The following is a 15,434-nucleotide window of genomic DNA, read 5'->3' on the forward strand; positions in this document are numbered from 1 at the left end:
GAAAAGCAAATCTTCACTGTAGACTGACTCATGGATTATTAGTGCCACGGCAATCTGGTTGTGTTAATAGATTATTACTCACCAGATTCCTTCTCTGAACATGCACAGCAGCTACAAAGCTCATATAAATTGTGCCCTGGGCTCTTCTCCTCTCTGCAGAACACAGAGGGAGAGGAGACAGAGAGGGAGATCTTCTTCCCACCTTCCTCTGTTTTCTTTAATGCCAGAGAGAAAACCAAGATTAATGCAGGAAGAAAAAGAGAGGGATGGCAAGGAAATACATGTGGAAGGGAGAGCAGCAATTGGAGAGAAGCGAGAGAAAGGCATGGGAGAGATTTGGTGAAAATGGAGTGGAAAAAGAGATGTGGAGAGGTAAGAGAGGGTGAGGCAAAGAGAGAGAGGGGGGGGGGGGGAAACTGCTCTTTAATCAGCGAGGGGCTATATGGAGGCGGGCAGAGGTGCCTACTGTAATCCGATACACGTGTACGCGCGGCATGCGCACGCGCGCCGAGACAGGGGACTGAGTGAGCGGTCGTCCACGCTGCCACAAACCCGGCGGAGATCGAAGGGGAGGGAGCGCACTGCCGCAGCTGCTGGGAGAGGGAGAGAGAGAGAGAGAGAGAGAGACGTTAAGGGAAGAGAGAGAGAGAGAGGGGGAGAGAGAGGGAGAGAGAGAGGGAGGGAGCGGTGACAGAAAAACGTGTTTCAGCGGAGAACCGCTCAGTTTGGATGAGGAGGAGCGGAGAGGCGGCGCGTTTGGTTTCCTCCCGATCGGTTTTACGCACGCACACCGGAGCTGCCTCTTCCCAGAGATCTGATCCTGTCTGCGGCGCAAGGAACGGGGCCGCTATCGGGAACCAAAAGGACAATCGATGGGACAATATTTTTGGTTTCTCAATCACAGGTGCTTTTACTGAGTAAACGCACCAGAGAGAGACCCAGGGCAAAACAGATTTGGGAATATTCTATTGAAGCGAAGGGGAAAGACGCGTGTTACTTTTTCCTTCTTCTCATTTGTCCTTCTTTGGGGCCCAAACTTAATGTTTGCCGGCAGATGATTCTGATGGTGCTCGGCGGCTTCAACAAGTGATTTCCACTTTGTTTTGAAAATTTGTGATTTTCTGTCTCGCCAGCTGCGTTTCGGTCCATATTCCCACGCGCGTTTCGCCTGACACGCGGACGCGGTTGTTTTCGCCCGTGTGCCACCGAGATGGATTTCGCCACTTTAAAAGCGTGTTTATTGGACAAACTGCGCTGAATTTTTAAAAGCATTTTTTTTTTTACCACAATTTGCGCCCACTGCGGTGTCGCGCACGGACACAACCCGCACGAACGTCGTCGTTTGAGCAGTTTGGTATTCCTGGAGAGCCCCGAGAGCACCGCCGCCGGAGTTTGGACACAGTCGCGCTGCGCTTGAGAGAAGTAGAAAGCTGCGGGGAAGGGGGGTGGTGGTGGTGGTGGTGGTGGGGGGGGGGGGATACTCTTCGGACCGCAGCTTTTGTCTCAGATAATAAAGCCACACCGCAGAAGAGAAGACGAGATTTTTTTTTTCCTTCACGTTCAAAGCGGGGGAAAGATGGATGTATTCATTTGGCTCTGTGGATGTTTACTGGCTTTTCTCGCGCCTCCAGCAGTCAGAGCAGAGGAAGGAGGTAGGTTTGACACTTCGCCTTCCCCCTTTTGTGTCCGTCTCACTCGTAGGTGCTAAGTGGAAATGAAATCACTTGTTTTAAATTTTGTCGAAAGAGAAACATCTCCTCATCCCCAATCACAGCTACAGTTTGTGAAAAAGCGCAGCGGACTGCGTTCCAGGGAAGCTGTTTCTCCCGTCAAAAAAACCCCCAAATGCGCAATGGACGTAATAGGTTAATTAGACATTAGGGCAACCCTCATGACGAATTTGGTTATCACATGTGCAACCTTTACCTCGATTTGCCTCTCACAGAATGCGTCCATAGATATGATTCCATCTCTAGCGCGATCAGGAGGGAGATCCCTGCCTCCCAGGATTGACCCACCTCGCTCGTTGAACAGCAGCGGTGAGGAGGGAATCTGGAAGCAAAAGAAAAGAAAAGAAAAGAAAAAGAAGTAAAGAACTTCTTATGACTGAAAAAAATCATTTCCTTTTCTAACAGTCTTCATTCGTGTCGCCGGTGGGTCGATGCCTGTTTCTATACGCAGACAACTTTCTAATTCCTAATCCATTACCAGCAGCCTTCCCCGCTCCGCTTCGAGGTGCCAAGGCTTGGTTTAAAAAAAAAAAAAAATCTCTTTATCATATGTGCTGCAGAGTTTAATATGCAGCATAATCGATTGGCTGCTCTCAGGAGACGTATTCAAGAATGGAAATAAAATCACCCTAATGTCCCTGTGATATTCCTACCGGGACTACTATCGGTGTCAGCTGGTGTGTAATACCGAGTTTATGGCGACCTTATCGCGCTCGTTTTTATCTCATCATGTGTCACTGCGATGCACTCTTATTGTAACATTCCTCGACAGATTTTCCTTTTTATCGAAAGCCCTCGACAGATTTTCCTTTCACGTCACTCTCGGTTGTCCACAAACACCCACCGGGTCCCCTGCGCGCAGATCTCCGGTTCCACACGCGTTCTGCGGAGGGTCCGTCACTCCGCGAGTCCTGACCTAACCTATCAGATGCATTATCACCCATCAGCAGTTGATTTGCGCTTGACACTGTTAAAAGTGGCACGGCAAAAAAACAACAACAACAAACAGGTACGCGCATTGCTCACTGGTCTAATGCGTTTAACGGCAGGTCCTTGTGCGTACGTATCCAAACAGTCTTTACGCACGAGGAGGACACTGTGATTGAGCGCATTTTTTCGCCTGTTCGGCTTAAACAAACATCCCTGTGGTGGTCAAGGCATCGATACTTCTGTTTGCCGTTATGTTATCAGGTGATAGACAACTTGAATTATAGAACTTAGTCGTTTTTATAAACCAAATGGGTATTTTTTTTTTTAAGTGGAAGCTCTTAAGGACTTGACACCCTGGCTCACTTAAGCAGTAATTGCCTGCTCAGTCTCACTCCTGCTGATGCTTTGCTAATCAAAAAGAAGGCTGAGGACTTGGCAAAATGTTTTTTTTTTTCAAATTTCTCCTCAAGGCCCAGATTCCGCTTTTAGATACATATATACATATGTGTGTGTGTGTGTGTGTGTGTGTGTGTGTGTGTAAGGTGCATAAGATGGAAACAAGAAAGGGTGTCTGTGGAGAAGTTGGTTGTTGTATTGATTAAAAGCTTATTCAGGAGGCCAACTGGGGCTTTTGCAGATCTCATGACTTGGATTGAGTGGCCTGTCTGCCAAATGTTGTTTTGGAGAAACACAGTGCACAGAGAGAGGGAGAGAGAGAGGGTGTGTGTGCACAGTGGAGGCACACTTTGCATCACATTTCATGGGAGAGGAAATGTACCATGGAACAGATTGATATTATCTGTGGATATTCACATGTCATCTGAAACCCTCAAAGTCAGGGCGGGCCACTGTGAGCAACCAGCTGGGGCCATGTCACCTCTGAATGTGACGATTTCCACTGATCCTGTGCTGCTGTACATGAAAATCATATGAGACTTTGACACGAGAGGCATCATTTCTCATGTAAAAGTCCCCAAAAGTCCTCCTCCGGTTTTCCATGTGAATTTTGCGGTGCTGTCGGTTTCTGTTCCCTTTCCATTCAGTCATCATTGTTTCTTTTTAACCAAGACCACAATCTTTTTAAAGTAGTTCTCCTTTTAGCCGTGCCATGACCAGTTTCCTGAAGATAATCCTGTAGAGCAATCAATAATTTTGTTCAGGTATGAAAACCTGTTGAGTTTTGTTTTTTTTTCTTGACAAAAACTATAAATCTACCTGAATTTTTCCTTGGGGCTCCATCAAGCTCTCCACGACATCTCCCCCTGGTACGCTGAGAGGGAACGCACACACACACACACACACACACACACACACACACACACACACACACACACACACGCACACGCACACAGGCTCAGTAGCAAATAGGTTGCACAGGATTGAGGCTTCCTCAGCAGTAAACTTTTAGCAGATTCCTCTGCTCCGTCGTCTCCGGAGAGACGAGTGAGGAAAGCAGAGTCAGACTTTCAAAAAAATAAAAAATAAAAGTGTATATATAGCAAGAGACAGGAGGGAGGGATGGGAGGTACAGTGGGAGGAAGTAACAGGGACAGGCAGAGGGGAAGCTGCGGGAGAAAAATAAAGCAGCGAAGGAAAAAACGGAAGGATGGTTTTTCAGCCCTCGCTGTTTGATCCTGTTTCTTCATTCCGTTTGATCACATCTGCGCCTGGAAGCGAGATAAACGGACATAATTGGCCACTCAAGACCAGCTGTCTGCCTCCATAGTGTCTCCGCTGAAATATGCTGCTTGATGAAACGGGCTCGCCTGCGATGCACACTGACGTAGCGGGCGAGCAGTGGGATGTGAGGCGCCCACAGGTACACACCGAGGGCTGGTTTATGAGATGTTTCTTTTTCTTTTTTCTTCATGGCTGGAAATAACCTGGGTTTTTTTTTTCAAAGTCTGAATCACACAGGGGAGGGAAAATGTCTTTCCCACGTTTTGGGGTCAAAGGTCAACAAGTCCACCCACTTATGGTGTAGGCTCATTAGTTCTGCAAATGGCTGCATTTCAGTTGTGTGTGCGTGTGCTTATGGTTGCATCATCATGTGCCGGAGCAGGCAGCAGCAGCAGCGTGCTCCCACTTACTTTTTTAATTGTGAGGTCATTGTTGTGCAGAATTGACACTCTTTTACTACTGCACGAATGTACATGCACGCCATGTGATTGTGATTGGCTGTCAAATGAAGTTGTTATTTCCCTGCCTGGAGCTTTTACTCCACACATCACTCAACCGGGTGCCGCGTTGCCCCCGTGGGGAGGGGGGGCTTGTAATAATTAAATGTTACATTGGACCGGGTCACAATGTCATCAATAAAACAAACCATCCTTGTCATTTGTTCACACAAATGAGGGGGTTGTATCCACCGCTCCAGCTCACTACGTGACGTACTGACTCACCGCCGCTAATACAGTCACGCAGTGTAATCAGTGGAAAAAGGAAAAATCAATTATTAGCGCGACAATATACTGCGGACGTGAAATCCTACAAACATTATCTAACAGCATTTGTTCCTTTCACTGTAATTTCTTCTTCCATGCATAATTACTCACAGGCTGATTGGTTAGCGTACTTCAGAGAGGGCTCAAAATAAAGCAGTGTATTATAGGCAAGTCAAATAACAGTAATTAAAGAGTCAAGTGTTCAATATTAGCAGCACTCTATATATCCTAGCTGCCTATAAAAAGAAGGGGCGAGTAGTGACTCTGAAATCAGCTCAGCCATAAAGCACATGTTTGTAAATTTGCGGAATGCTCCTTATTCCCATTTTAGTCATCCTTAATTTGTGTTGCTTCTGATAATGAGGGCATGGAAAATTACAATCTCAGGTCTGATTATGATGCTTGAAACACTACTTGTGAACTTTCATCCCCCTTTAAATCACAGCGAAGCAACGAAAAGCAATAAACAGCGTTGGAAACCTGGCGCAGGGATTGTGGGTGAAGGGGTGAGAGAAAACGTAGTCGGGAGTTGAGAGTCCAAAATCTGTTCGGGAGTGCAGAATAGGGAGAGGGAGAGAGAGGGAGCGAGGGGGGGCGAGAGGCAGAAGCTCAAGAGAGGGAGAGAGAGAGAGCATGAGGGGGCAACAGTGAAATAAGAGGCCGGCAGCAGAGTGTGAAGCAGCAGCTGAGTGGAGCCACCTGCAGTAAAGCAACCCAGATTTACGCTTCTCCTTTGTCAAGCACAGGAGGCTTCCTGGCCCGGGGATGAAGTATGTTATCAATATATACTCTTTTCATATAGACAAAAAAATTGTTTTGCATTTCATCGTATTGGGAAGATGGATGACAAGGACAAATCACTACAAAAGAGCCACAAAGTGGCCACAAAAAGGCAATTCAATTCAAATGAAAACGCTTCCTGCCGTCTCTTCACTGTAGACTGAAATCACTGTGCGACACTTTGCCGCACACTTTCTTCAGAGCTGATTTTCCTTTTAATCGTCTCGCAGGTGGCAGGTGGTTTTTTTTTTTAACCAGCAGGTTTCAGGATTAAGGCTCATTCCTCTTCATCTAGCGATTCAGATGGCGCGCCGTCGTCCTTTTCATTCTTTTCCCTTTTTTTTCTGTTTAAGACACAGCTAAGTGGTAATAAAATCCAAGAAAAAAAATACGTATCTATTAGCTATGCCAAAAAAGGAAAGAAAGGAAATGCGTGAATCCAATAGGAAGGCATCATTTACAACACGGTGGCCGTGTCAGTGGACCAGCCTGACATCAACTCCATTAACCAATTAACCCTCTCGACAGTCTCCCTCTCTCTCTCTCTGTCTCTCTCTCTCTGTCTCTCTCTCTCTGTCTCTCTCCCTCTGTCTCTCTCCCTCTCTCTCTGGTCTGTAAAAGAGAAAGGACAATTAGTGGGTCCAGCAGGATGTTTTAATTACAGTTATCATATCATTAGTAAACTGCTAGTATTCCAGTGTCTTCATTGGCCATTGGTAATGACTGGAGTAATTAGAGAGGATGGGGAGATCGGTGTGTGTGTGTGTGTGTGTGTGTGTGTGTGTGTGTGTGTGTGTGTGTTTCTTTTCAGAAACAACGTCCTCAGAGGAAAGGGGAGATCATGGAAATCCTTCAGACGAGACTATTTGCCTGTCCTCACTCCTCTTAAAAGCCTCACACACAGTAAAAGTGTGCGTGTGTGTGTTGCGTGTGTGAGCTTGTGCACTGGCTAAGCCTTCTGTGTCCTCAGCAGTGCCTCCAGAGCAGTGCCGTGCGAGGGCCACAGGTTGTTTTCCCTTTTTTTCTGCCTCCCTTTCACGCTGAATCATCGCGTTGTTTCCCTCCTTTCGTGGCGCCTCACCTCTCCTTTAATGGCGCGCTCTGTCTCTTTTCTCCACGCCGCCCCGTGTCAGTGTTTTCCCTCGCTCCGATTAAGGAACCTCGCGCGCCTCCGTTTTTCGTCTCGCTCCGCCGCGGTGGGAAATCTCTTTTGCTGTTGCACTCCCTTCTTTCTGGGGACTCTGTCAATCTGCGTTTCTCCCTGCCTTTGCTTCCCCTGCCCCGGAAGAGAATACAGCTGTGGACGTCCGGAAGAAGGCCGCCTATACCCGTGTTCATTTAGCCTTTATTGTGAATGGTAGTTGTGAATGCTACGGCAACGGCCTGTCAACTTCAAAATAACAGAAACAGACAGAGCTGTAGGCTACGCACAACACAACGTCCTGGTCGTGTCATCTGGATTGTTGTCAGGTTTATCAAAGAGGCGTAGGATTAAAGGTAACCTTGAATGGGAATGCATACACGTAATGTCAACAGAAGATAAAGGGTCCAACACGAGGCCCTTCCGCTGCACGGGGGCCTTTGGCTGTGGTTGAGAGTCTGACGCTGTCCTCCCAAGTCAGAAGGCGTCGTTGCAGAGCGACGGTGTTCCTGCCGAGAGGTTGGGGTGGCGTTGTCCCATCGCCAAACTGTCTTTATCTCAAAACGGTTTCGGGAGATGTAGACGCATGATGTCATCCGGCGACTGCGGTGTTGCATCAGAAAAAACCCTTCTATGGGCATGGACTCTACTTTGCCATGTTATTTTTAGGGACTTGAGTGGTGTACCTGATAAACTCGTCGAGGCAGCACGGTTTGTCCCAAACCAACAACTCTTTCTCCCCAGTCGTATCCTAACATCGTTTCTACCTCTGTCTTTATTTCTTACACTGTTCTCTCTGGTCTGATGGTCGTCCGGCAAATACTGTTCTGCTCGAGTCACCTTTCCAGCTCATCCGTCACTAATCTCTCCGTCAGTGATCTTTCGCTCTTTCTTCCTGTAAACTGTCCTTTTATCTCCGTCTCCTCTCCAAATCTCTGCAGGTCAGGCAAGGTCTCTGCTCCCCGAGTTGAGAAGCTTGTTCTCGTGTCAGTTTTTTTTTTTTTTTTTTTTACTGTTGCACACACACTCTCGTCCTTATTTTTTTTTTTTTTTTTTTTTCGTGAGTCCTTGTTTCTCTTCTTTCCACTTTCCCATCATTCTTTGTTTTGCTCAGATCCTTTGTAGTCCTCCACCACCGCTTTCTCCGTTTTAACACACGCACACACACACACACACACACACACACACACACACACACACACACACACACACCAACACACTCTCTCTGTTCTCTCTGTATTTTTCCACCGTGGCTTAATGCAGGTCACCTGGAGTAGAGCACAACCCCACCTGTTTGTGTGTGTGTGTGTGTGTGTGTGTGTGTGTGTGTGTGTGTATGTGTGTGTGTGTGTGTGTGTGTGTGTGTGTGTGTGTGTGTGCTGTATTTTCTGTCCAGTGAGCTTTTCGGAGCTGCTGACTTTCTCTTTTCAGATGATGAGAGACAGATGTTCTGGCATTGCTCTCTCTCCTTTTCGTCCTGCTCTGCCTCCTTCTCCCTTTCTTTCCCTCTCCTCTCTGTTTTCTATCCATTCCTGAGGTTTGCCGGGTTTCGGTGACTAAAAGCCTCTTGGTTTTGATCCAAAGATGACATTTCAGTCTGTTATTTTCTGTGTTTCTCAGAGTCGTACGAAGGCTTTTTACTCCAAATGGGTCTGTATTTCCACCGTTTAAGGTAACGGCGCCCCGAAGCATTCGGTGAGCGCTTTTGTGATGCTGGAGCCAAAACCATCCTCCTGAAGACGCACTGTAAATAGTAAATATGCCCAGAAATCAGTGGTGAAATTTGCATTTTATTCCCCCTCAGGCTTTGATGCAGATGTTCACAATCTATTGATTGTTTCATTCGGGGACCTGTTTTCCAACAAGGTCAAAATGATGCGAATATGAGACTCACTGTACTGCTGTGAGCAGTGGGGCCGGTGTTGGTGGATAACAAGCTCCCCGGTTGGCTGGTAGAGACACACTTTCTCACTTTCATACAAACACTCAAACGTTTTTTTGTGCTTATGGACCCTCGCCGACTGAAACGAATGCGGGTTATGCAAAGTGCCTGCAGACGAGCAAATCGATTGTGATCGCGAAAAGTCTCCCTCTCTTGGGTCGAATCAGACTCCCTCCTCGCAAGGAAAGGGAATCTGTGAAGAGGGCTCAGGAACAAGGTCAGAGAATTTGCATTTAGGGGCTGACAAACGAGGAGGGTTCCAGCTTTGCAAAGCAGCTCCGAGGCCGAGAAAGGTGTAGGCCCGTTCCAAACGCTTGTGACTTTTTGTGCGATTGTTTTGTGTTCCCCGCCTCTGTGTGTGCGTGTTGCTGCGCATGCATTTCTGTGCAAGTTCTTTTTTATTAACATTCTGCACGGGTGCATCTGTGCTGGAGTACGTGCATGTGGGCAAAAAAGTTGCTGAATAGGTGTTATCAGCAGGCAATACTGAACGTGGCAAAGAGCCATAAATAATGCAGTGACCTGTCTCATATCCCTGCTTGACTGCTTAGCACCGTTTACCGCTGCTTATCCTGCATGCATGCGTGTGTGTGTGTGTGTGTGTGTGTGTGTGTGTGTGGTCTAAACTCATTGATGTGTTAGCCAGGGGGGGGGGGGTGTTTGTGCACTTGTTGTGAATATGCGGTCTAAAAGACGACCTCTCCCCGACGATCACACATGCTGACGAGGTGGAGAGAAAAAGCTGCCTCGTGTGAAGTCCGGGGTCAAGAGGAGGGAAGCGTTCGCATCTTCAGTCGGCGACAGACAAACTGGGACGTTTCGTCGTGGCACCTTTTTTGTTTCAGCTCGTGCTGAGGGTTGTCTTATAAAAGTACCAGCTCACCACAGAGGATCTTAAACAGAGTCAGTGGTGAACTGTAACAACGCCGTTGGGAGTTGCTTATAAATTCAATTTCATGGAATTTATGCTTGTACTTCATTACATTTGAGAGGGAAATATTGCACTTTTTGCTCCACTCCATTTGCCAGACATACTGTATATGGTTGGTAATTACTTTTAGATTTGACAAAAAAATATATAAATGTGATTAGGTTATTATGCCAAACTACCCCAAAATAGTAGATAACAGTAAAAATGCTGCTCTAGTAATGCTAATCTGTTACTACAATCCAATATCAGACAACAAATGGTAAATGGACTGTATTTATATAGCGCTTTTCTAGTCATATAGACCACTCAAAGGGCTTTACAGGAAAGTCACATTCACACAGCGCTCCTATTCACCACCGCTTTTTTTTTTCTATCATTCATAGTCTGCCGGAAGAGGCCATTTAGGGTTAAGTGTCTTGCCCAAGGACACATTTGCAAGTGGACTGGCAGAAGCTGGGATAGAACCGCCAACCCACGGGTTGATGAGCCAAGACCCCTCTCACCCTAATAACAAAGTACATTTTGCATTTTTGGTAATACAGAATTTTTACTCGTAAAAGTGTATTTTCACGTTGCGGTACCTCTGCTTTTACTTGATGATCTGAATAATTCATCCACTACAAGGTGGACCGCCACCTACGTCTTGCAGCCGCTTGAAAGGCAGGATTGGGATTCTGGTTAACTACAACTCAGATCTTATTCTAATAGCTTTTGTCATCATTTTTAATGGGCTGTTATGACATTTGTACTCACACAGGATTTGTGGAGACCTGGGTTCAATGCAGCATCGCTAAAAAGAAGAGGTCCAGAGGGGCAAATGATACTTAAAGGCTAAAAGCAATTGTAATTAGCTTTTTGCCTCTTCTCCCTCTTTTTTCTCAACCCCCTCCGTCCCCCTCTCAGGTTTACCTCTTTTAATAATTCCTCATCTCCTTACCCAACTCCGCTGCCCACCCACATTACACTGTCTCCCCAACATACAGGGCACGGTGCTGACAAATTCAGTTTTTGGTTTTAGACATACATTCAGCAGTTAGCTTTCAAAGTTGAAAGAAAAATCTGTCCATCCCTTCTTTTTTGTTTTTCTCTCAGTTCTTTTCACTGCACGAACTCTTGTGTTAAAATGACTGATGAGCTCCACCTCAGCATCATTTTATTGTATGTATACAGTGTCTATAAGTGTGTATGCATGCACAAATTGTCCATCCATCCATCCACTCTGCGTGTATCCTTTGAGGGTTGTTGTGAGGAGGCTGGAGTCAATCCCAGCTGACACTGAGGCAGGGTGAAGTACACCACGGACAGGTTGCCAGGGTATCACAGGCCCGGCCACCTACGGACGATGTAGAGTCTCCAGTTAACACACGCTGCTCATCTAAGGACTGTGCGAGGAAGTCAGAGAGCCTCGCAGGCACAGGGAGAACATGCAAACTCCAGAGAGGCCACCTGTCAAACTGGGATTCTAACCCAGAACCGTCTTGCCGTGAGGTGACAGTGCTAACCACTGTATCACCCTGCCGCCCCACCAAATGAACAAAGAATAATGGAATTAACTTCAAAATATTTCTTTTGTGACACCTAATGCTAGAGGTCATTGGGCGACCTCAAATTGTGTCACCCCTTTGCCCCCTTTGTGTGTGTGTGTAAGTTAGTGTGTGTGTGTGTCTGTGTGTGTGTGAGAGATTAATAGACCCTCAAAGCAGAGCAGACACGATACTTCATGCACACAGCATCTGCCTCACCTGCCATATTCATCAAACACTCGGAGGTACTGTCTTTATCGGCTGTGTGCCAGAGGTGAGAGGAGGGGCGGAGGAGGAGGAGGTAGTCTGACAAACAAGGAAAGCGAGGATTCTACCCAAAGAAAACTTCATCAACAGAAAACTTGAGAACGATGTAGATAATTGGACAACTATCTCTGACACAGTCTCAACAAAAGTCCAACAGAAAGCTGTGGACAGGGGGATTGGATTGTATTCGCTACACTTCTCAACACTAAGCAACTTAAAGAGTGAAGTCGTTTTTTCAATAAAAATTGAAAAGAAATAAAAGAATAGAATAAACCCTGTGCCTCCACCAGATTCTTGTGCAGGGACTAACTCAAATGAAAACATGTGTTTACTCTTGCATTTTTAAAAACCCGGCCCGATAACAACCAAGCACGCATTAGAAGAGCAACGCAAAAGGTTGTCATTCAGCCAGTGAGATTTATCGAAGCCCGTCTGAGCTCCCTCCCCCATTGCACTGCCTCTCTGCATATCCCAGACCTCTGGTTGGATACAGTTAGCCAGGCGCTGTGCTAAAAGTGGTGTTTGGCCGATGCTGCTGTGAGATTCCAGAGTGGTTAAGCACTAATCCAGGTGGTGCTGAGATGAAATGCGTCTGGCCGGGTTACATGGGCCCTGAAACTCTAGTCCTGTATTACTGTATGTCACCAAGGAGATTGGAAACAGATAGGAGGAGGCCGACAGGACTAGTTGGCTCACAGCACGGGGAGGGGGGGCGGGACAGAGAGATAGAGGGAGACACAGATACAGAGGGATGATCACTAATTGTTTGCAGACAGCGTGAGGCAAGACAGAAGACAAAGCTGCCAAAGTGTCACACTGACCTGCTCTTTCATCGTGCCTTGCTGGCTCTTGAACGTTGGAGTGTGTATCACTCAGGCCACGTGCGTGCATGAAGGCGGACATGACAGAGCAATACGTGGTTTTCAACTCGACTTCCTTTTGGAGCCCGTGTCTGATAAAGTGTTTATGCTGTGCGTGCGTCAATGTTTGCATGTGTACAGTTACTCCTCTCAGAGGATTGGTTTACAGTAGCCATCCTATTAATAGCGTTAAAACATGTTGTATTCTGCTGAGTAGTTTGACTTGGCGATGTCACCCCACTCAGCACAGCGGCAATAAATAATAAATAGAGTTTTTCTTTTTGCCAGTTCGGTGTCTTTGCTGTTTTATAGAGGTACACTGGGCCTCAACTGAAACGGCAATGCAGAACATAAGGGGTTGATTGTCTCTTTTCCTCACCTCTAAACGGCAAGATAAAGTAGCTCACTGTCCAAATGCAGACGGGTGACAAATGAAAGAATAATCCCATCCATAGGGGCACGAGAGGTCACCGAATTGTCTGACGATGTGAATCATGGCGGCCTTAGCTGTCACCAGATCTGAAACCCGTTGAGCGACCATCATCAGATGGTTTTCCATCCCTCCGGTAGAGTTCAGAGCCCTGCAGAATCAATACTGTTGTGGCAGCTCGTTGCTGCCCAACACCTTGCTGAGATTCTTCGTTGGGGTTTCATTTACTTTTGTCACGCATCTGTACTTCCCTGCAAGCAGCAGACAAATACATGTGGTTTTTTTTATCAGAATAACCTGGTCCATCGTGTCCTCCGTGGTCCAAATATACAGTGCAATCACTGTCCTGTACAGAAATATTCCTTGGATAACGTTGCTCTTTTTGATAGTCATAGTCTACTTAACAAAGACTTATGATGCACATTATATAGACATTATTTCTTATACTAAATATGAGATTGCTGGAGTGTTATTTGGGGGATGTTAAATTAGCAAACTGAAAACAGTTCCTGTGTCCCCTCTGGCAGATAGTGGCCCAGACAGGCGCCATTATATCAGAAGGGCTTGGCCTTAACAAAGATCGCTCTCATCATCATATACACACCAGTATTATTTACGTTAGGTTTTTCCGGGTCTTGAACAATGACGGAAGTTCAGCTCATGAGACGGGCTGCATAGTCAATCAAACAGGCCAGCCAACCAGCCAGCCGTGGTGCACAATAGACGCCATAGATGTACTACAGTGGAGATGTGTGTGTGTGTGTGTTATGCTGCCGGGTGTCACAGATGTATATGAGTTACCCATCGATGTCAGGCTACATCTGCAGCAGTGAATGAGTGGCATTGTGCGTGACATGACACAGACGTATGACTGCTGACAAGTGGGTCCGCTCCCAGACTGTAACTGTGGCATCTGGATGGCTGTGTGTGTGTGTGTGTGTGTGTGTGTGTGCGCGTGTGTGCAAGGAGGCATGTGTGCGTCAGTCTTGGGTCAGAATGGAGTCTTTGTACGTCATGATGCCTCATTGACCTTGACTCCACATGCACAGAAACATCTATGCACACCCACGCACACACACACACACACACACACACACACACAAACTCACACACTTCTATAGGTCTCATATCCTGTCTCTACAAACACAACTCTTATCTGCATTTTATCTGTTTTGCCCCTTTTCCCAGTGTCAAACCACGAATCTAATATGCATTAGATTCATTTGAATGAGTGTGTGTTGACATCCACCTGGTCAGTCTTGATAAGCAAACCACGTTGACCCCGATGATACGCTACACTTCTATCTGCTGCTGTGAGGGAAGTTATTATAGTTCCGTATTGTTATTGGTGGCATATCTGATCAGCTGTCTTCCATTTCATAATTTTATTCTGCCATAAAGTTTTTCTCCTTGAGCGACCATGTCTTCCCCTTACCTTTTTCTTCCTGTTGTGCCTTTAGCCTCTGCCCTCTCCCCAACCTTTTCTTGTCTTTTTGTTTTTAATAATCTTTGGAAACATTAATCAATGACCCTTTTCTGCACATTAGACTTTGTACAAAAATGGGAAAATATCAACATACACGGCAATGTCACCACGGTGGAAGTATCTTGGTAGATTTCCATATTTTACACAATGTGATGTAGTGGGCAAAATCCAGGGAAAAATAAACCTGTACCTGCACCCACTTGACCTTTTCCAATTTGATGCGTATTTAAGATGATTTCAGTTTCTAACTCTGCCTTCCCCCATCTCCCCTCGTGCAGCGTCCGAGCCATGCGGTGGCTATTTAGATGCAAGCGATGCGGGATACATCACCACACCTGGCTACCCGCTCGAGTACCCACCGCACCAGAACTGCCGCTGGGTCATCACAGCCCCGGAGCCTTCGCAACGCATCGTCCTCAACTTCAACCCGCACTTTGAGATAGAGAAGCTGGACTGCAGGTAAGGATGGCTGTATGAATGGATATCTTTTTTTATTTATTTAAAGAAATGGGATGAAACGAAGAAAAAAAAAGTGCGGACTTTAAGATGTAAAGATTCAAAGTTGCTCGAGTTGTGTGGATGTAACAGGAGGAGACGTTTCTCTCGCTTCTTTTCTCTGTGGAGTTTCCGTCTCAAGCAGCTTGTCTTTGCTTTGTGAGTTGTCGGGTGCATCCGGTGAACTTCAGCCCACTCTCCTCCTGTTTTCCTGGCTCCAGCTATCCCATAATAATCACTTTGGGACCTCCCTCGGTCCCTTGTCTCTAATTATCAAAGTCTAATTACAACACTCTACTACTCTCTATTTACTGTTCCGGGATGGTTTTCACACTTCGAGAGAATTACGACAGATTAGAGGATTTGGTGTCAAGCCTTGTTTTTTGGCCGTTTGTTTTTTTGTTGCACGGCGAGACCGAGAGAGAGGCCCGGAAGTTGGGCGGCAGGAAAAAAAAAATACAGCGAGCGGAGATGA

At 46.4% G+C, this 15,434-nt stretch overlaps 1 protein-coding gene across 2 annotated transcripts in view; it reads left to right on the forward strand.

The window, feature by feature from the left end:
* The first annotated feature begins 626 nt into the window (after positions 1-626).
* LOC118282719 (neuropilin-2-like) overlaps positions 627-15,434 on the forward strand; it is an 89,431-nt gene continuing 74,623 nt past the window's right edge. Inside the window, exons 1-2 of one of the 2 annotated variants that reach the window (XM_047337247.1) lie at positions 627-1,652; positions 14,743-14,923. In XM_047337247.1, coding sequence (XP_047193203.1) covers positions 1,577-1,652; positions 14,743-14,923 — 257 coding nt within the window. In that variant the 5' untranslated portion in view covers positions 627-1,576. The remainder of the gene's footprint in view (positions 1,653-14,742; positions 14,924-15,434) is intronic. The other variant, XM_035604042.2, reaches the window with a different exon arrangement.

This window comes from Scophthalmus maximus, chromosome 14 (assembly GCF_022379125.1).
Source record: "Scophthalmus maximus strain ysfricsl-2021 chromosome 14, ASM2237912v1, whole genome shotgun sequence".
In the NCBI taxonomy this organism is placed as follows: Eukaryota; Metazoa; Chordata; class Actinopteri; order Pleuronectiformes; family Scophthalmidae; genus Scophthalmus; species Scophthalmus maximus.